This window comes from Convolutriloba macropyga, chromosome 3, assembly GCF_964194025.1.
Source record: "Convolutriloba macropyga chromosome 3, txConMacr16.3, whole genome shotgun sequence".
NCBI classification, from domain to species: domain Eukaryota; kingdom Metazoa; phylum Xenacoelomorpha; order Acoela; family Convolutidae; genus Convolutriloba; species Convolutriloba macropyga.
This window is the reverse complement of record NC_134470.1, coordinates 36,999,288-37,020,788: the sequence shown is the minus strand read 5'-3', so window position 1 is coordinate 37,020,788 and position 21,501 is coordinate 36,999,288. Positions and strand designations below refer to the sequence as shown.

General features: G+C 34.1%; 1 protein-coding gene across 1 annotated transcript in view; it reads left to right on the top strand.

Annotated features, from left to right (window-relative positions):
- The window catches only part of LOC142336181 (uncharacterized), a 545,590-nt gene that overhangs the window by 475,459 nt on the left and 48,630 nt on the right, over nucleotides 1–21,501 (top strand). Inside the window, exons 8-10 of the mRNA XM_075384812.1 lie at nucleotides 13,190–13,389; nucleotides 14,368–14,515; nucleotides 18,243–18,344. Of these exons, the coding sequence (XP_075240927.1) occupies nucleotides 13,190–13,389; nucleotides 14,368–14,515; nucleotides 18,243–18,344 (450 nt within the window). The remainder of the gene's footprint in view (nucleotides 1–13,189; nucleotides 13,390–14,367; nucleotides 14,516–18,242; nucleotides 18,345–21,501) is intronic.

The following is a 21,501-nucleotide window of genomic DNA, read 5'->3' as shown; positions in this document are numbered from 1 at the left end:
ATATGAAAAATGCCAGATTGATTATCTGCCTTATATGACATTAATGTCACATACACGTCAAGAAATCATGAGGATATCCAATTGAAAATGTTTGAAATTCTTTGATATCAACGGTTTTCTTTTGGTAAACTTCCTGAAGTGTAGAGTCAGCCTTGCGTGATATGCAATCAGTACGCACAAGTCTCCGTGACAAATTTACACAAACACGCATGCACAGTTTCAATCATTATCGGGATCGCATCATTCGTAATGAAAATATTACAACACTTCTTATTTAATTATTTTGTGCTCAATTACAGGAAAACAGCTTAAGTAGCAGTTTAAGCAAATCTAAATGTCAAGGACAAGCAAAAGTGTGAAAGAAAATAAACAATTTTTGTCAGCAGCTCAATTTTTGTCAGCAGCTGTAAATCAGCTGCATAGAAATTTCACAAATACATACACCTTTGAATTTTTTCTTCCTGAAGACAACTTATTAGTTTTTTTTTTGCACTAATCACAAGACATTCATTATCTTAATTGGAATCGACTATTCGGCACTCTTATCTGGGACTTCTTTTAGTATTCTTCATCTGGTGAGACCAATCCAATATTTTAAAAATTAACAATTGTTTCACTTTCAGGTCTTTTTTAGGTCAAAGTTTTGAGTTGTTTTTTTTTCTTCTCACCGTTTTTTTTATCAGAATGAGTCACTAGTGTATTATAACCAAGCCCAGTGTATCCAGCGACAAAATGGAAGCGGCTGTTCTAGCGAAATGGAACAAAGATAAACTTATTCAAGAAATTCTAAAACTAAGAGAGAACAAAAGATCATCACTCGATACTAGTAACTTGCAACAGGATGAAATAACAGAACTAAAAAAAAGACTTAGAAAAAAACAAGCAAGCAAATACAGAACTCCAAACAGCTCTAGACAACAGCAAATCCCTATATGACGAAGCAATGTCAGAAATTGTTTTTTTGAGAGGACAAAATGAGAAAATGTTGACAAAAATTATTGATGGCAACAAAGACAAAGAAACTAAACAAGTTTATGCCAAGAACAGACAGTTTTTATTGGCTACAACTGTTCATCAAACGATATATCATTGAGACAAATGCGTCCTAAACAGGAAAATGGAAATTTTTGGCATTCAAAAGGGGATGGAATAACTTCAATAGTCCGAATGAGTTCAATAGTCCGAATACATTTGGGTGACTTAATTCTTAGTTCTTTAATAGAAACGTTGAATGTTTCTTTTGAAGAAAACATCAGTTTTGTTTGTGATTTTAATAATAGGCTTTGTTTGTAAAGGGGGGAAGTTGCTTTTTTCAAAAGTCACTCAAATCATACTAAAAAACCAAAATTTAATTTTTGTCAGATTTATTTTAATAATTTGTTTTCACTAGGGTTCCGTTTCATCAGTATTACGTATTTATTATCCGTCATATCAATTATTCTGCAAAAAAGTGGAGATATTGAAACAAACCCTGGCCCAGCTCAAATAGAAAAATTGAAAACAATAGACCAGTACTACAAAGAAAACAACAGAACAGACGATAATCTCAAGTTCTGGTACATGAATTGTAGAAGCCTAAATAATAAATACGAAAAGTTATCAAATTTTTTGACAACTATCGACGAGTTGTCTTTCCTAGCTGTTACCGAAACATGGATTAAAGTGAACAATACTATTCGAGATTCTTTTTTGAGTAGTAATCATCAATTTATTCACCAGCCGAGATCATCGACTGAACTGGAAAGAGGGGGAGGTGTGGGCATATGGATACCCAAGAAGTTTTCAATCAAAATAAGAAATGACTTGAACACCATCAACCGGAGTTTTTTTGAATCACTATGGATAGAAGTAACTGAGCCTCTGAAAGAAAAACTGCTCATAAATGTGGCGTATTGTTCAAACGTAAACCTTTCAAAATTCTTCTTTGATGAAATGACATCAGATATTTCAAATTTTTACTCTAGCACTGACAATCTAATCCTGTTTGGAGATTACAACATAAATATACTTAAAGAAACTGGGAAACAATTACTAAACAACTTCCTTGCAGATAACGGGCTTTAGTATGTAAACACAAAAAAGGCAACATGGACAAATGGAGTAAAATTTTCTTTAATCGACCACTGCTTTATCTCTAAAAATCAAATCTTCGAAACAGATATAATAGAGTCAATACTTGAAAATGATCATTTCACTATTGTATATCAATCATCATTGAAATTAGAATGGAAGCAGCAGAAGACAGAATTTTTAATGCGAGATAAAAAGAGATACACAAGAAGTAAGTTTTACCGTGATATTGCTTTGCAAGACCGGTCACTAATGTACAAAATCATTGGAGCAAATGAAATTTTTCATAAATTTATTGAAATTTTCCAAAATGTTTTTAAATAGTCACGTACCTTTGAAAAATATAGAAGTGAAAACAAAAAAAGAGCACAAAGTGGCTATCAAAAGAACTGCGTAGTCTCATTAATGAAAAGCATCGTGTATTCAATTAATGGAAAAAAGATCCTAATCAAGAGCTCTTCAGCAGCTACAAAGTACTTAGAAACAATGTTAATAGAAAATTGCGTAAAGCATCTGACGATTGTACAAATCACTTTTTCGAGAATCTCCTAACTTCAAAAGAACAATGGAAATTTATCAAGAACAAAATTAACGCAAATAATAAGACAGAAAAAATTGCAAAGCTGAAAGAGGGCCATAACGTAATATCAGATAAAAAAAGCATTGCTAACTGTTTGAATAATTGTTTTGCCCGTCTTGGACTTTACAAGGGCAAAATAATTGCTCCTAAGTTGCCTTCTTTTAATTTTAAGGGAAATGAATTCAATTTCAGGCCGGTAACCAGAAGAGAACTATACAAAATTATTGACAAACTATCAGCACAAAAATCAGATGGACCAGGGTATATACCACCTTCGGCATTGAAAGATTGTATGTTGTCCATTGGAACCCATTTAGAGTTTGCTATTAATGAGTGTATAAACGCAAACACATTCCCTGAAATTTTAAAAGAAGCCTATGTCACTCCCATCTATAAGAAAGGAGACAGGCATAACCCTGAAAACTATCGACCAATTTCGGTCACTCCAACGTTAGCAAAAATTTTTGAAAGACTTCTCTTGGAGCAAGTGTCGGAACATTTAGATATGAATAAAATAATTAAAAGCAATTTGGTTTCCAAAAACAAAAGTCGTGTCTTAATACAATAATTGCACTGACAGAGAAAATAAATCATTATGTTGAGGAAAAAGACATAGTCTTAACAATCTTTTTGGATTTAGCGAAAGCTTTTAACTCAATATCCTTGGACAGTTTTATTCAAAAAATTGAAAAATATTGTTTTGGAGAAAACGCAAGAGTCTTATTGAATTCGTTTCTAATTAACAGGAAACAGTGTGTTAGAAGCGGAATAGTTGAATCCGACTGGACAATTATTAATCATGGTGTTCCACTAGGCACTGTACTAGGACCACTAGTATTCATACTTTATGTAAATGACTTCGGTGAGGAAATAGGGAAAAGTTCGAATGTATTACAATTTGCAGATGACACAATTTTCTATCATGAAAAAAATGAACAGTGTTTAGAAGCAAATGCTGAAAAAATATTGATGGAAACTGAACAATAGATGAAACAAAACAAGTTAACTCTAAATGAAGGGAAAAGGGAAATAATGGTTTTCAAAAGTGAAAAGTTACCAACTGTCAATTGCGTTGAATTTAATAGTCATTCATTGAAACCAACAGATGAATGCAGATACTTAGGTGTTATTCTTGAAAAAGAGTTGACATACCAAAGACATTTTAATAATGTGATCAGTAAAATGGCTTTAGCTATCAGATCAATTTATTTGTTACGCAATCAAATACCTTTAAAGGCTCGAATAAATCTCTTTAGATCACTTGTTTTATCGCATTTAGAATTTAGTGCAATATTTTTTTTAAAGTTTGCCGTCCTACTCAATTGACAGAATAAACAAACAAATTAGATGGGGCATAAAAGTTTGCTTGTTTCGAACAAAATTTGACAGTGCTCATAAACTACTTCTTGAAAATAAAATACTTCCCGCAGAACTCCAAATAGCAAAAACTTCATTAAATAGATTTTTCGATATTGTCCAACAAACAAACATACAAGACCAAAAAATATTCAGAAATTAAAGTTAATAATCGTACATATGATTTTTCTATCACAACAAAATGTAAATCAAAATGGAGTCAAAATTCAATTATAAGAAACTTCGTTCGGAAATGGATTAAACTTCCAAGAGCTCTAAGAAAGGAAAAATCAAAGAAAAAATTTTAAAAAGAATTAAAGGAAGAGATGCAAAAAAGACACGAACGAGTTCCAATGGACAAAAAAATTGAAGGCTTTAAAAGTTTTTTTTTATAAAATAGTTCACGAGAACTAGAAACTGAACCCTAGTTTTTTATTATGATTATTGTTTAGTTATTCAAGGGAATGATGTAGTATGTTTGATTTATAATATTACAACATGTAACTTTAACCTTGGGGTTATTCGAATTTACATGTTGAGATTTAAAAAAAAATTTATTGCCAGTATATGGCTACAATGGTTGCTGTTGGAGCTACTACGTTAACAATGAGTACATGAAAAATGAGGACTCAGCTGTTCAAAAATTTCTGCATTTTTCAAATCCATGATGCTCTAGATTTCTATAGCGGCGCAGTATCAGCGATAAGTGATTACATTTTCGGCCTGAATATATTTGCCTGGATATATGAAAGAGATCAAATGTAATACATTGTTATTGGTTAATATGGAATGTATCGCATAATGTAGAAATGGAAAGTTGTAAAAGTTTTTATCTATTGTTGAGTGAATAATGGATTTATTGATACTCTGCATCGAACCAGTATCTGAATTATAACCTTTATTTCTAACAATATTATCCAGATGGATTTTGGAATCACTGTTTCATTTATGGGTTTTGAATTCTCAATAGATTTTGATTTTTTTAACCTATTGCATTACGCAATGTAGTGAATACGGCTAAGGGCAAAAGAGTAAAATCAAAATAAACGGATAAGACGATAAAGCCGAGTCATTAACTCTAAATGCAATAAGATAAAAAAGTTCATTTAAGCAGTTAGCCTTTGATTTAGAAGATGAGTCGAGTATAATTTTAGAATATAACTGAAACTACACACCAAATTAGAACACTATTTGATGCTTGGAAAAGAATCCTGTCCATTTTTCTTGTTTCTTTTTCAATCCTGATGTTTGTCAAACGGATCAAGTGTGGCTAAGTTTTTTTTTAATTTTTGTCTTGAATTCTTAGTGCTTGATGCTTTTGTTTTTGTTCTTACTTGCTGAATAATCCAATAACAAAATCGACTGATTCTGAGATCCCTTTATGCAACTTTTTTTTAGCTTGTGATTGAAAAATTCGAATTTTAGTTTGATTATTGTAGGTAAATTTGTTATGGTGAAAAATCCCTGATGCGTTTTTTCAAGGCATTTTCGATTTTTTTTACGGTTCAGCATCTCGCTCAGCTCTTTTTGTAGACCGTGAAAGAGAATTGATATACATACAGAACTTGAAGCTTATATGAGATGAGGGAGTGTCGGAAAATTCAACTATTTATTTTGTTTGAGCAAACGCTTAATTGATTTTTAATTTGCTCATCTTGTCAACTTGGTTGCCGCTCATTTAATATTGCAAAAGATTCGACAAATATTGTGCGTAGGGAAAATACATTCAGTAGTTTACGTCATTTTTTTGTTCAAAGAATACTTGTTTTTGTTTTTTAATAACCAATTCCTTTTTTTCTGGAGTGTTTTATGCCATTTGCATATATTATGGACAGAATCAGTAATTTCAATATTTTATTGTTCTTTAAAATCATTTCAGTTGGTATTTTGAGATACTCTTTCAGATATGTATTTTGAGATCTTTTCATCCATTTTCATAATTCCATAAATTTATTTCCCAATGTGATTTTGATTACACCAAAAGAGGAAATGTTATGACAAAGGGATTGATTTTGCAGCGTGATTTTTTCGCTCTTATATTAAAGTTCAGTAAGAAATGGTATTGAATAAAAATTGGCTATTTCATGCCCAGTTTTTTGATCGGCCTTTTCTTTTAAATGATGCTCAAAATAAATTCTTAGAGATTGCGATGTCATTACTTGGCAAATAGCTGTTTCTGAGATTTTTTCGTTCTTTTCCATAGTTTTCACTGCTGTACATTTTGCGTCACTACTTTTCGATTTGACAATTAAGGACCATCCCAGGGGAAATTCTTTTCAAAAGTTTTTTACCATTTGCCCCAACTTAGTTCCGGGAAAATTATTTAAACTAAGATCAGATTCATCAGTTTCAAAAGTTTGTCTGCAATATTATTTTGATGAAAAGGCAGTTCCAGATTAGCGAAAACAATTGTACATCAGGGCTCAGAGCCTTTGGTGTCTAATTAGGTCTTAGATAAATAGTAGCAATGTTCTTTAAATCGATATTTGGGCTAATTGAGGTTAGTTTTGGGGCAAACAGTCCTCGGAATTTTGTAACTCTCAAGTGGAGTATTTAAATCGATATTTGGGCTAATTGAGGTTAGTTTTGGGGCAAACAGTCTTCGGAATTTCGTAACTCTCAAGTGACAAAAATCTGGCGTACCTTTCCGACTTTCTTTTTGTTTTTTTTTCACGCCGATCTGTCACAGCTCTTTTGCTGCTATTATATGCTTGTCGTCATTTATTAAAATAATCGGCAGCGAGTGTTAAGCTGAATGACGTGATCCGTTTTTTTTTTATCATATATGATTTTTCACTCGCTAAAAGTCTTTCAAGGTTACGCTTAACAATTTCAAGGTGATTAAAGGACTCCTGTATAGTGAAGGATGTTATTAATTAAGCATTGGGATGAAAGTAGAATGATCAATTGGATTTTTGAAAAAAAAATTACCTGTTTGATTTTTTTTAAATATGTACTATATATCGCAGCAGCATATCCATCAACACGGTTATGTATCGTTTGCTATGTATTCTGCCGCATAAGCCGATTTTGCATCTGCTTCGTCAATATGCTGGCTATGGTATCAGTATTATGCGATTTTTCCTCCAATAGTGAGGCGGAGTTTACGATATTTAACAACGAATGTGATGGGTAGAACAATTTTTGAGGGTGACAAGAAATTGGGCCATCATTTTTGTTCTCTACCCATTTCAATCCGTCAGCCGTTCTTTAGTTAATGGAGGATATTTTTTGCTATCTGCGTGCTATATTTGAACAAGGATTCTCGTTAATGTGCGTTCGCACATGATTTTCCGACCCGAGATCATCTACATTTTTGACTTAATGATGAGATAATTAAAAATAGACGTTTGAGTTTTAAAAAATCGTTACAAAACCGAACTACTAAAGGAGTTGCATAATACCATGTCTCAATACAGTGCTCACAAGATCTGCCATTAGAAAGACTACGAGAAAATAAACAACAAAATAAGCAGAAACAAAAATTTTTCAGTGAATGTGACAAAAGAAGAGAAAAAGAAACGTTTATGAAAACGCATATTGTCCAACAAACAAAACATCAGTTACGACATGATATCAATGAAAAATTAGATTCTGAATTTAAAAAAAATTGGATGGAACCTCTCAAGGATGAGAATAACTTACAAGTTGACGAAAAGAACAAAACCTGAAAAGTAAAAAAAAGTGTACTATTTTTGGAACCAACAACATCGTAAACTTTACTACTATTCGCTATAAACTGAGTACATTGGCAACGTCACCTATGCGACCAGTCAGCATTGTACGACTACACGAAGAATTCTAAAAAGAAGGCAAAAACAGCAAATTCAAAAAAAATTGAGCGAGGAAAACTGTCGAAGCCAAGAAAAGGAAAAATATTTAGTGAAAAAATTTGTAATCTCAAATAAATCTTTAGCAGCGATGGGGTTCTTCTAATTTTTAACAATATGACTTCAATAAATCAAGAAGTATGAACAAATATAATAAAACCACGAAATTTTTGAGAAACCCGTTATATCAACGCCGTTAAATTCAATGGTTTTGACCGGAAGACAAAAAAATACGCTAAGTTATGCCTTAATGAGAAAACAAGGATGTTTGTCAATCATAAGTCAATAACAGGACATCACAATAAGTCTTATGATTATGAAAACAACAAGTATATGCAAAAACCGAAAATTCAGTATAGACGTCCAAGAAAGTGTCAAAGCCATTTAAACCAAACGCGTTTCTCTGAACTCTTTATCTATGATTCTTTGGGCGTTGTTTTATAAGTCAATGTGAGCTATGAATATTAGGATAATGAGATAAGATTTCAATAGGAACCAAAATTACAAAAAATATCCTAAACTTTTTTGAATTTATGAGAACTCGTGGGTTCGAAGTCAGAAAACAAATATGTAGCAGATAAGACCGCTTCCCAGAGTATTTTCGGACGCAGTAAAAAGGAGGGTGGTCATGTCATTACAGAGACTAACTTATAGTTCATGAAAAATATTTTAATAATTAGTGTCCAAAAATGTTTTTAAGTCTTAATAGCCCCTAAATTCAATAGCTCTCAATGGAAATCAATAAATACGCAATTTTATGCCTCAATAAGGAGATAAAGATGTTTATCATTCTTAGTTTATCAATAAGACGTCAAAATAAGTCTTATGATTATGAAAACAACAACAAAAGCAGGCAACACCAAAAATTCAGTGGTAAAGTTCAAGAAAGTGTCGAAGCCTTTTAAACCATATGTTCTCTTCAAACTTTATCCATGGTCCATTGCACGCCTTCTTTAAGTCACTGAGAATTATCAATATTAGGTTAAGGTGATGAAATTTCAAAGCGAACCAAAATTACCAAAAAAATTTTCAAAAATTAAAAAAAAATTATGAAAACTCGAGTCCTTGAAGTCATAAAATTAGTAGTTAGAAGATGAAACTACTAGCTAGATTCATTTTAGTTGCATTAGAAAAAAGGAGGTCATGTCATTACTGATACTGACTTGAGGAAAATTCTGATACTGACTCACCAAAATTAATTATTATTAGTTAATGTCCAAAAAATTCAAAATAATTTATTAAAGTCTCGACAGCCATTGAATTCAAGAGTTTTCAAAGGAAGTAAAAAAATACACTACGTTATGCCTCCATGGACAGAAAAGGATGTTTATCATCAATATGCCAGCAGTAAGACATCACAACAAGTCCTATGATTATGAAAACAACATTGAAAACAGGCAAAAACAAAAAAAAATCAGCGGAAATTTGAGAAAGTGTCAGTCATTTAAACCATATTTTTCTCTGCATTTAAATAGCGAGTTCATGCCATAGGGCTAATTGAGGTTAGTTTTGGGGAAAACAGTCTTCGGAATTTCGTAACTCTCAAGTGACAAAAATCTGGCGTAACTTTCCGACTTTCTTTTGGTTTTTTTTCACGCCGATCTGTCACTGCTCTTTTGCTGCTATTATATGCTTGTCGTCATTTGTTAAAATAATCGGCAGCGAGTGTTAAGCTGAATGACGTGATGCGTTTTTTTATCATATATGATTTTTCACTAGTCTTTCAAGGTTACGCTTAACAATTTCAAGGTGATTAAAGGACTCCTGTATAGTGAAGGCTGTTATTATTTAAGCATTGGGATGAAAGTAGAATGATCAATTGGATTTTTGAAAAAAATACCTGTTTGATTTTTTTTTAAATATGTACTATATATCGCAGCAGCATATCCATCAACTCGGTTCTGTATCGTTTGCTATGTATTCTGCCGCATAAGCCGATTTTGCATCTGCTTCGTCAATATGCTGGCTATGGTATCAGTATTATGCGATTTTTCCTCCAATAGTGAGGCGGAGTTTACGATATTTAACAACGAATGTGATGAGTAGAACAATTTTTGAGGGTGACAAGTAATTGGGCCATCTTTTTTGTTCTCTACCCATTTCAATCCGTCAGCCGTTCTTTAGTTAATGGAGGATATTTTTTGCTATCTGCGTGCTATATTTGAACAAGGATTCTCGTTAATGTGCGTTCGCACATGATTTTCCGACCCGAGCTCATCTACATTTTTGACTTAATGATGAGATAATTAAAAATAGACGTTTGAGTTTTAAAAAATCGTTACAAAACCGAACTACTAAAGGAGTTGCATAATACCATGTCTCAATACAGTACTCACAAGATCTGCCATTAGAAAGACTACGAGAAAATAAACAACAAAATAAGCAGAAACAAATTTTTCAGCGAATATGACAAAAGAAGAGAAAAAGAAACGTTTATGAAAACGCATATTGTCCAACAAACAAAACATCAGTTAGGACATGATATCAATGAAAAATTAGATTCTGAATTTAAAAAAATTGGATGGAACCTCTCAAGGATGAGAATAACTTACAAGTTGACGAAAAGAACAAAACCTGAAAAGTAAAAAAAGTGTACTATTTTTAGAACGAACAACATCGTAAACTTTACTACTATTCGCTATAAACTGAGTACATTGGCAACGTCACCTATGCGACCAGTCAGCTTTTTACGACTACACGAAGAATTCTAAAAAGAAGGCAAAAACAGCAAATTCAAAAAAAAATTGAGCGAGGAAGTGTCGAAGCCAAGAAAAGGAAAAAAAATTAGTGAAAAATTTTGTAATCTCAAATAAATCTTTAGCAGCGATGGGGTTCTTCTAATTTTTAACAATATGACTTCAATAAATCAAGAAGTATGAACAAATATTATAAAACCACGAAATTTTTGAGAAAACCGTTATATCAACGCCGTTAAATTCAATGGCTTTGACCGGAAGACAAAAAAAATACGCTAAGTTTTGCCTTAATGAGAAAACAAGGATGTTTGTCAATCATAGGTCAATAACAGGACATCACAATAAGTCTTATGATTATGAAAACAACAACAAGTATATGCAAAAACCGAAAATTCAGTATAGAAGTCCAAGAAAGTGTCAAAGCCATTTAAACCAAACGCGTTTCTCTGAACTCTTTATCTATGATTCTTTGGACGTTGTTTTATAAGTCAATGTGAGCTATGAATATTAGGATAATGAGATAAGATTTCAATGGGAACCAAAATTACAAAAAATATCCTAAACTTTTTTGAATTTATGAGAACTCGTGGGTTCGAAGTCAGAAAACAAATATGTAGCAGATAAGACCGCTTCCCAGAGTATTTTCGGACGCAGTAAAAGGGAGGGTGGTCATGTCATTACTGAGACTAACTTATAGTTCATGAAAAATGTTTTAATAATGATTAGTGTCCAAAAATGTTTTTAAGTCTTAATAGCCCCTAAATTCAATAGCTCTCAATGGAAATCAATAAATACGCAATTTTATGCCTCAATAAGGAGATAAAGATGTTTATCATTCTTAGTTTATCAATAAGACGTCAAAATAAGTGTTATGATTATGAAAACAACAACAAAAGCAGGCAACAACAAAAATTCAGTGGTAAAGTGCAAGAAAGTGTCGAAGCCTTTTAAACCATATGTTCTCTCCAAACTTTATCCATGGTCCATTGCACGCCTTCTTTAAGTCACTGAGAATTATTAATATTAGGTTAAGGTGATGAAATTTCAAAGCGAACCAAAATTACCAAAATAATTTTCAAAAATTAAAAAAAAATTATGAAAACTCGAGTCCTCGAAGTCATAAAATTAGTAGTTAGAAGATGAAACTACTAGCAAGATTCATTTTAGTTGCAGTAGAAAAAAGTAGGTCATGTCATTACTGATACTGACTTGAGGAAAATTCTGATACTGACTCACGAAAATTAGTTTAATATTAGTTAATGTCCAAAAAAATTCAAAATAATTTATTAAAGTCTCGACAGCCATTAAATTCAAGAGCTTTCAAAGGAAGTAAAAAAATACACTACGTTATGCCTCCATGGACAGAAAAGGATGTTTATCATCAATATGCCAGCAGTAAGACATCACAACAAGTCCTATGATTATGAAAACAACATTGAAAACAGGCAAAAACAAAAAAAAATCAGCGGAAATTTGAGAAAGTGTCGAAGTCATTTAAACCATATTTTTCTCTGCATTTTAAATAGCGAGTTCATGCCATAGAGCTCCCAAAATTTAGTTATATCTCAAAAAGAAAATCAAAATTTCAATAAAAATTTCGAAAACAAAAAAACATGAGCGTTTCCTTGAAGTTGAACTTCTCGTTCATTGGTTGTCATGTGACTGTAGATGAGATTTATTTAAAGGAACCTCGATATGAAAATGACTAGTCTCTAAGTGACTGAAAAAACAATAAAAAATAGGAAAAGTTTTCTGAAAAACACAGCTCTCAAATTGAATTCGAGTTTTTTTTATAGTAAACTAGTATCTATATCTATGTCTATACTAGTATCTCACGAGACCAGAACTAGCTTTTTTTCGGTCTTCTGGTAACACAAAATTGTTTCATTTTGTAGCGTGAAATGTAATTTTGAAATAACATCTTTATAGAAAAGCCTTACTTTGAACAAAAATTACGGTAAAAGTGAACAAAATAATGCAAATATCACGTGTTCACACTTTACTTTAAACCTCGATAACTCCTCAAAAAACGAAATTCAAAAAAAATCTTTTTAATTTCGAATTCTACGCTGGACGAGCTTCTTAATGATACCACTCACATTTCTCTACGATGAATATATCGATCGGCCAAAATTGACTGAACAAAAAAACCCATTTGGGTATATAGTTCCTCCCCCCCCCCCCCCACAAGTGGGGTCGGAACAACTAATTGACTTTTTTCACCTTCTCCGTTGAATAATGTTCATTATTTTTTTTGGAAAATTGCCTTTTTTATCTTCAAAAAATGATTTTTTAAAACTTGCTTTGACTATTTTACCCTGCTGCCCTAATTCTAGCTTCTATTTTGTACTTCGTCGAACCAATTTTTGGGTCGTGTTAGCAGTTTTCTCTTTTTGTCTTCAAGCGTTCGCTCTTCGCTCTCTCGTCTAAAGAGCAATTGTTTATGAATCTAATGATAATTCAATCAACGCCACTGAACAAAATCAAAAAACAATTGAGAAGAGAAAACCGACGAACAGTAGCTGTAATAAAATTTCGATTTTATCGAAACCTGGCAACAGTTGAGATGAGAGGATTCAGCTGTCGCTATTTTTCGCTCATCTGGTGACTGTTTTTTTGATATTGTGTTCTATTTTGCTTAGCAAGAGATGTTTTAGTTACTCCCTGTTGCAAAACAACATCAGACGTCGTTTTTGCATCGATCCCTCTATTGAAATGAAGTTGCTGCTGAATGGCGAGGTGTTGCAGATGTCTTCACAGTCTATGGCCACTTTTCCCAAGACCACTCCGGAGAACCCACTTGTGATTTTGTTGGAACTAAACCAACCCTTTAATATGATCAGAGATCCACCTGTAGGTAGGTACAAATTCTCTCTAACATGAAATGAAACAAAAACTGGTACCTGTCTGTCTATTAGTAATAATTGTTTTGTTTTCTGCATAATCGCAGCGACACAGCAATTTTAACTATCACTTGTCAGATTTGCTGTTGTGAATTGTGAATTTTTGCAAGAACTGAATAGCTGTGGCTGAAGTGGTCTGAAGTTTAAGTGAGAAGTGAACCTTACGTAGAAAGCCTCAAGAGAATGAAGATTGAATTAGGAATCGGTGGCATGCTCACAATACAATACAACTTACATCTCGGCAACAATCTCGCCTTTTTGCGAGAAACTTCGCCACCTTTGTTTTAACCCAAGTTAACTTCGCGCTAATTCTACCATTCAATTAAGTAGAAAATGTTTGTTGGTCATGGTTTTTTTTTGAACTGGCCAATTTCCAGTGCTTTTTCTTCAGGAATGTGGGTGAAATTCAGTCGCGTTAGTAAGATAAACTTTTGCAAGCATTGTCAATAGAACAATCCGCTTAGACCGGAATGATATCTTAAGCATTTATAATTAATACTAGCGTATTTTATTTGTGCTCGTTAATAGCGTGTATCATGAATATGTTAACGGGACAATCTGAATGGTTGAAATTTGCAGCATGAAGGTATGAAAATATCACAAGAACTATATAAAAATGATTGCCCCTGTATGCTCGTTCAAAAGATTTGCTTATTTGAATTGAATCGAATTGAGTTGAGTTTTTTATTGTAACCGCGGCACAATAAAATATCTTTTTGAAAATAAACAAAAACGATAACTCCAACTCGAACAAGTAATGTAGATATATTAAAATTATTAACATACATAGAATTAGATTTCAGGGTCATTGTAGCAGTGAAAACAGCTTTTGAATTGTCAACACCCATTCAATTTTTGGCAGTTTTTTGTCGCAGCATTTTGTCAACAAAAATAATCCAGGATTTGTTACTTGATGAGTTGGTTTTGTTTAGTGAATGCACACAGCTTCCAAAGTGGAGATGGAAAGAGAGATAGCAAACGGGCAAAAGAAATTTGTGCCGATCTCTCGAGAGTGAAGCGACGAGTTGAAACATATCAGATTAGATCGGATCTCGTCAAAAGCACAACCGACGCAGTAATGTAAGTATAGCCTACGGCATTTGATGAAGTCACTGAGAACTTCTGCCATTCGTCCAGAACCGATTGGCGTTTTGAGATCAGCCAGAATTTTATTGTCAATTTTGCAGAGTCACGTAGCCTGGTTGGAGACACGCGCTTTGCAAGTTTTCAAGTCTAGCATTGAATAAAAGAAATCCTGCCATTACGAGCGAGCGCCCCTACCATTGTAAAATGAACCATTTTGTCAGGGGACTTCATTTGTGTAATCTAGGTTCACTCATCGGTTGCCCGATTCCACAAGTCTTTTTAATAGCCGCACAGCGATAGCTGGGGCTATTATTGGCCTTCTCTTGGTTTTTTTTACAATTCAAAGAATTTGAATTGTATTGGGGCGCTGTCTTTTTTTAAGATCTGTTCACACATTTTCATGATTTTTGAAGTCAAATTGGAGTAGTGATTTTGGTCACGCCGAAACAGGAAATGGAGCGAAGAAGCGAGTGGTTTTGCGGCGTGAATTTTTTTCGCTCTAATTTTAAAGTAGAGTGAGAAAACGGTGTTTGAACAAAAATTCGGTTTCTCGGTAGTGGTTTTTTGTGATCACATGCGGCAATTTCACTCTGATTTTTACTGTTTTTTCGATTTTTTGGATCGGATTTTTTGTAAATGGTTTTCCCAATCCATTCACAGCTCATTGTAGGCCTAGTTTTTTGTTTGAATTAAATTTTCATTTCTCGCTAGTGGTTTTTTTTGTTCACATGCGGCATTTTGACATTGATTTTCTGTTTATTTCTTATTTTTTTTGTTCTGATTTTTTTTTAAAATGGTTTTCTCAATTCACTCATAGTCCATTCTAGATCTAGTTTTTCTGTTTAGTCAATGAAAATTCTTTGAATTGTACGTCAGGACTTGTCCTGCTATGTTTTTTTATTTCGTCGTCATGATTTTTGTTACGACCATATGACGTCACAGCCACTTTTTGTTCATTCGTTCATGCAATTTCAACTGAATTGCATGTGTGACGTCATTTTTCGCTCTTAGTGGAGCGAATTTTTTTGTTCATGCGCGTGATTAAATTTTTGGTCACACTTGACTTACGTCAATCTCAAAAATGACTTCCTCACTTTGAAGTTGACTTTTATTTACTTTAATTCAAAGAGATAAGGTCAAATGGGTGTGTGTCACTCTAAATGAAGGTTTTTTGAGATCAGCTAATAGAGGCACCAATAACTTATACAGATTTTTAATCAAAATATAACAGATCAGCCTTCAATGAAAAGACGAATTTTTTTGGTCTGTCTTTTTTACTGTTTTTTTAGACTGCCGATCTACGAATCTATTGCGGCTATTTTCTGGCAATCTGCCAGCTATGTTCTGCATTTTGTGGAATAATGTGTTCTTGGGCTGTTGAATTTGGGAACAACTCTTGTAAATCCGATTCCACAATTTAAGTGGCTTAATTACACAAAATTAAAGCATGCACGTTTTTGTTATTTTGTTTTTGTTTGTGAATTTTGTGCGATCAGCTGCGGTTGGTGCTCGCTAATCTCACTTCAAAGCAGAGTAGGACGGTACAAATTACAACATAGTACATTAATAAAGGGCTATTCGCATGTGTCCTATTCAAATTTAATATTTCGAGTTTTATATTACGAAGCTATTGCGGCTATTTTCAGGCAATCAGCCAGCTATGTATTAAAGTAGTGATGGAAATGAATCAAAAGGTACCATTTTCCTAATTGAAATCAGTCTTCATCGATATAATTTTCCCCACTGAAAGAAATTACATGTCGAACAATATTGATCTCTTACCATTGCAAAATTATCAAGTCTGAATGTTTCGATAACATACAACCCGTTTAACAGAGAAAAGAAACGTTTTTAGTTCCTCTCGAATGAGAAGCAATTATTGTAATCGTGTGTGTCTTTTTATGCAGATTTTTCGCTGGAACGTTTTTGTGCTTTTATAGAATAATCTTTGACTGAAGTGACTTTTTCACTCACCTCCTCATAATTTTTGGGGTCTTTCCCATTATAGCCCCCCAGGTTAATGATCAGATAACCTATAGCCCCAATCATAGTAATTAGACCATAATGGGGGCTATAATTTTATGGGGGGCTATAATGGGAAAGTAATAATACATTTTGTTGTTCAAACAAAGCCGATAGGAAGACAAGGCTCTGATAGCCGACTTGTTAATGCCTCTTTCGAGGTGAAGGAATCAATGATCTGTTCCGTCTGCAACCCCCCTTCCCCAGTACTTTATGGAACCCCCAGTTAACAGATCACCTATCATTACATAGTAAATCGTCATGTAAAAATATGGCACGAGCGTCTGGGGGTTGCAAATAATATGCACCCACTAAGCTAGGGTGGGGTTACACAAACGGAAACGATCCGGAATTGGACTCAGGAGATTGGGGTTCGAACCCTACGTTCGTCTGATCTTTTTGCACCGTTTATCTAGGCTACAGCCCCTAAATTAAATTGCCCCGCCTCTCTTTAGTGAGCAATTTTTCCAACGTTAGTCCATTTATGTTTATTTTTCTCTCTTGATTTCGCCTGCGTCTAAAATGCCAACAAAAAGTAGGGAGTCGTATAAGAAAAAATGGTCAATTGCGATTCTTCTGAAGAATTCCGCTCAAACGTCTTTTTACCGTCTGATAAGCTTTTTCAACTGAGGATCTCGATCTGTGTAGGCATTCATGTGCTAGAGTCTGGTAGCTAACCATGACGAATCAGTTCTAATTCAAAATCCATTTCCGTCAATTTATTCGGAGTTATTCAGAAATTGATCCCTGAAAAAAACCTTGGAATGGTATTGAACGAATAGAACATGAATTGCCCATAGTTTACGCCCAGTTTGTAAAAGACAGTTTGCAAAGGGCCTTTGAAGCCGGATTAAGTGACGACACTAAACAAAACCCAGCTTTAAATACTCAACAGCGATGTACAAATTACATGATCGAGTGAGATATCGTCGTATTAATTGCTCTCGAAGTTATTATTATAAAGGTGTTGTTTTTTTAATGCAAAATTTTTGCTTGACCAATTTTGCGCTTTTGTTCTAGAACATTCTGCGACTTCTCAAGTGACTTTTTCAAGCTTGACTTCAATATTTTGAGTGCTTTCAATTGATTTTATTCTGAAATGATGTTTGTTACTTATATAAACGTGATTGTTAGCGGCTGAGTTGCAATGTGGTTGTAGCCGAGTGGGTAAGTTGTCTGTCTGGTTGCTATTCTGGAGGTCGATGGTTCGTACCACTATCAGGTCCGAATTTTTGCGCTCAAAAAATTTCTGAGCTGTACAGCCCTAAATTAAATTGATCCCAGCCTGTCGTGAGAGAGCAATTCATCCGACGTTAGTCGGTATGTTGATTGTTATGGATCTAGGGCGTGGGATTAAAGTCCCTGAATTGTGGAATAGTATAGCTTTACGCGGCTCTTTTCTATTATAGCCCCCACGAAATTATAGCCCCCATTATGGTATAATTACCATGATTGGGGGCTTAAGGTTATGTGACCACTAAGCTGGGGGGGGGGGGGGAGGGGGTGGCTATAACGGGAAAGACCACTTTACTGCAGAGGTCTGGCATTTTTAAACTTGCACGCGCGTGTTTAAAGGACAGAGACTGACCCCCACATTTCGCTCCCTTCCCTAATCCCCTAATACTAGCATCCCTCGAGTCGTATAAGAGCAGTTCGCCCGACTTAGTCGGTTATGTTCTGATTATTTTGGATGTTTCAGATCAAAGCTGAATTCCTCTATAGAATCACTACATTCGGCAGTACAGAGGTTAATTGATGCCACCAAGTCGAATGACACAGCTATGCACATTGCTCACGAAAAGTTAGTCTTATCCGCTATTGTAGGTTTGTTCCAGTTTTATCTGAATAAATATCCCCAAAGGGCTGTTATCGCCATCGAGAAGTTATCCTATAACTCGGACGTTACTATGCAACGTTGTTAGCGCTACGAGAGATGATTAGAGGTGAATAAGTATCTTCATTTTTAATAGCCGCGAAGCGATAGCTGAGGCTATTATTGGCCTTCTCTTGGGTTTTTTACGATTCAAAGAATTGTATTGGGGCGCTGCCTTTTATTTAAGATCTGCTCACACATTTTCATGATTTTGAAGTCAAATTGGAGTAGTGATTTTGGTCACGCCGAAACAGGAAGTGGAGCAAAAAAGCGAGTGCTTTTGCGGCGTGAATTTTTTTCGCTCTAATTTTAAAGTAGAGTGAGAAAATGTGTTTGAACAAAAATTCGCTTTCTCGCTAGTGGTTTTTTGTTCACATGCAGCTTTGACATTGATTTTCTGTTTTTTAATAGCCGCCCTCATCTTCTCAGCCGGCTATTATTGCGCTCGTATTTTTTTTTTACTTCGCTTTACTTTTTTTCGCTTTACCATTTTGCCGCTTTTTCGACATTTTGCGTGAAATCTTTTTGACTTCTCTAGGCTAGTTTCTCTCTTCTCTCATTCTGCTTAAAGTGAATTTGAACATCAGTTGCTCAGCAAAGCAATTCAAAATGAACAGAGTCGGTATAAAAAATTGAAGTCAGAAATAGAAACGGGATAAACCCATAAAGCCCAATTTTAGATGCCCGCTATTTGAACGTCGTTCCTATAAGTCTTAGTTACCACCTCTAATGCTTATTGGTGTCGATAGTAGACCCTGTAGCCTCTCTCTAAGAAACAGAAGTATGTTCAACTACGCAATGCCATCAAAATAAATCGGACTTAAATATATTTTTGTACAAAAATCTTTTTTTTTCAATATATTCTATTCGTTCAATCCCAATCATGCTTATTGGAATCAACGGCGGCTATTTTCCGGCAATCTGCCGGGTATGTTTGTTTTTTATCTGATTATTAGAAATGGTTTTCAAGTCTTGCAGATGGGCTACTTGACATAACTCCAGCGACAAAAAATAGTTTTGAACAATTTCACAGCAAAATCTGGATCCTTTTCTTTCAAACTTTGCAGTATTTTGCAAATTTTTAAAATATCAAGTTTTTGATTTATTTACTAACAAGGCTAGAAAACTAAAAGTTGCAGATTTGAATCAAGCTAAACTACTGACGAAGCCAACCGCTCACCGGTCGTTTGAGAGCAATAAGCCCGACGTTAGTCGGTTATTAATTGCTCTTGAACGAAGTTCATGGCAATTATTGTAAACGTGTGTCTTTTTTGATGCAAAATTTTCGCTTGACTTTTCGAGTGACTTTTACGCCCTTGACTTTTTGCTTTTGGCGTGATCTAAAATTCTCTCAATCACAATTTCAAGCAGCTGAACTCAATTGGCGGCAATTAAATACTAAAAGTCAAATGAAAAGTGCGACGAAACTGGTGTCATTTTTTTACTTTAAATCTTAATAGTGTATATGTTAACCTCTAATATGGTTATTTGAAGCCCACTATTGAACTTCTTAGTCCCATTTAGGCTCCTCTTCCCCACACGAATGAAACAGCCCTGCAATTGATTAGAGCTCCGACAAATCATTCGAGAGCAATTCTTCTGACGTTTAGTCGGTTATGTTTTTTTTGTTCACATGCGGCAAGTTCACTTTGGTTTTTGCTGTTTTTTTTTCAAATGTTTTGATAGAATTTTTTTCTAAACGGTTTGGCTAATCCATTCATAGTTCCTTATAGGCCTTGTTTTTTGTTTGAATGAAATTTCCATTTCTCGCTAGTGGTTTTGGTGTCCACATGCGGCATTTTGACATTGATTTTCTGTTTATTTCTTATTTTTTCGATCTGATTTTTTTTAAAATCGTTTTCCCAGTTCAGTGTTAGTTCGTTCTAGGTTTAGTTTTTTGATTAGTCAATGAAGTTCTTTGAATTGTACGTCAGGACTTGTCCTGCTATGTTTTTTTTTCGTCGTCACGGTTTTTGTTACGACCATATGACGTCACAATCACTTCAAATATGCTTTTTGTTCATTTGTTCAAGCAATTTTAACTGAATTGCGTGCGTGACGTCCTTTTTCAATCTAAGTGGAGTGTAGTTTTTTGTTCATGCGCGTGATTATATTTTTGGTCACACGTGACTTACTCACTCTCAAAAATGACTTCCTTTACTTTAATTCAAAGAGAAAATGTCAAATGAGTGTTTATCATTCTAATTGAAGGTTATTTAAGAGCAGCTAATAGAAGCAGCGGTAAGCTATACAGATTCAAAACCAAAAGGTCTTAATGAAAAGACTAATTTTTTAGTCTGTCTTTTTAAATCTTTTAGACTGCAGATCTGCAAAGCTATTGCGGCTATTTTCTGGCAATCTGCCAGCCATGTTCTTTCTTTTATTGAATGAGCTGTTGCTGTCCCGAAATCGAGTACATGGAGACAATCTGTTTTATATAAAACTCCTGATTTGAATCTTGTCAACTTCATACTAAATCATCTTCAATGTCGTGGTTTAGGGATTTTTAAGTTAGTGACTGAATTTATCAACTTTTTTCGTCATTAAAATTTTTTCGTACGTAAAGAGAAAGCAGCCGGCTATAAAAAACGAGCAATCGACAGTCAGAGGAATTGATCCGCAGCGTTTAAGCATCTTTCTTTGTAAAGTATTTTGAAAAATGTTCGCCTTCAGACGTCTTTTTTAATTGCTCTCGAACGAGTTTGATGCAATTATTGTAGAAGTATGTCTTCTTTTTGATCGACAATTTTTTGCGTTTTTGTTCTAGAACATTCTTTTGATTTGAATTCTGAAGTGATTTTTTCACTCCTGACTTTTTGGTGGCCGCTGCTTGGGCTTCCGAAAAACGATAGGTTGGTGTAGGGGCACCGTCGGTCCTCTAACAGTAACCTATATACAATCTAAAAATTATAACTCAAGTTCTCGATAAAAATCAGAGAATTTTCCTACTTTTTAATAGACGCCGTCAGCTTCTCAACGACTATTATTTAGGTGCTCTCATTTTTTTAAATTCTTTTTACCTTTTGGTCACATTTTTTGTTTTAAATAAGTCACGATTTTCGCGGTTGACTTCTGACTTACCTCA